General features: G+C 32.6%; 1 protein-coding gene across 1 annotated transcript in view; it reads left to right on the forward strand.

The window, feature by feature from the left end:
* LOC116852621 overlaps window positions 1-384 on the forward strand; it is a 2,081-nt gene that overhangs the window by 1,170 nt on the left and 527 nt on the right. The window contains exon 2 of the mRNA XM_032833148.1: window positions 36-344. Within this exon, the coding sequence (XP_032689039.1) occupies window positions 36-344 (309 nt within the window). The remainder of the gene's footprint in view (window positions 1-35; window positions 345-384) is intronic.

A 384-nucleotide genomic window follows, 5' to 3' on the forward strand; every position in this document is an offset into this window, starting at 1 on the left:
CTCTTTGGCAACAAGCGGGATTTATAATAATAAAGATTTAGAAAATTTAAGAGAACACATTATGTTCCCAGCTGAGAAAAATGGAATACTAAATACCATGGCACAAGGAGTTAAAGGCAGTCCAACTAAGCAACAAGGAATATCCCTTTCACATCTTCTGGATGAATCATCTATAGAAAAAATTGTCAAAAACATATGGAAGAAAATTTGGGGAACATTCATAATCTTTGGAAATGCCAGTGCAGGATTAATTGGAATATATTTCTGCATAAGAACAATTAAATTAGTCATTGATACTATAATTCATGGATACGCTATCCATTCAATTTATGGCTGGTCAATACATTTAATAGGAGCACTTTGGGACTCAGTAACAAATTTACT

The sequence above is a fragment of the Odontomachus brunneus genome, unplaced genomic scaffold (assembly GCF_010583005.1).
Source record: "Odontomachus brunneus isolate Ranch 3 - 2012 unplaced genomic scaffold, Obru_v1 Obru_scaffold_241, whole genome shotgun sequence".
NCBI lineage: Eukaryota > Metazoa > Arthropoda > Insecta > Hymenoptera > Formicidae > Odontomachus > Odontomachus brunneus.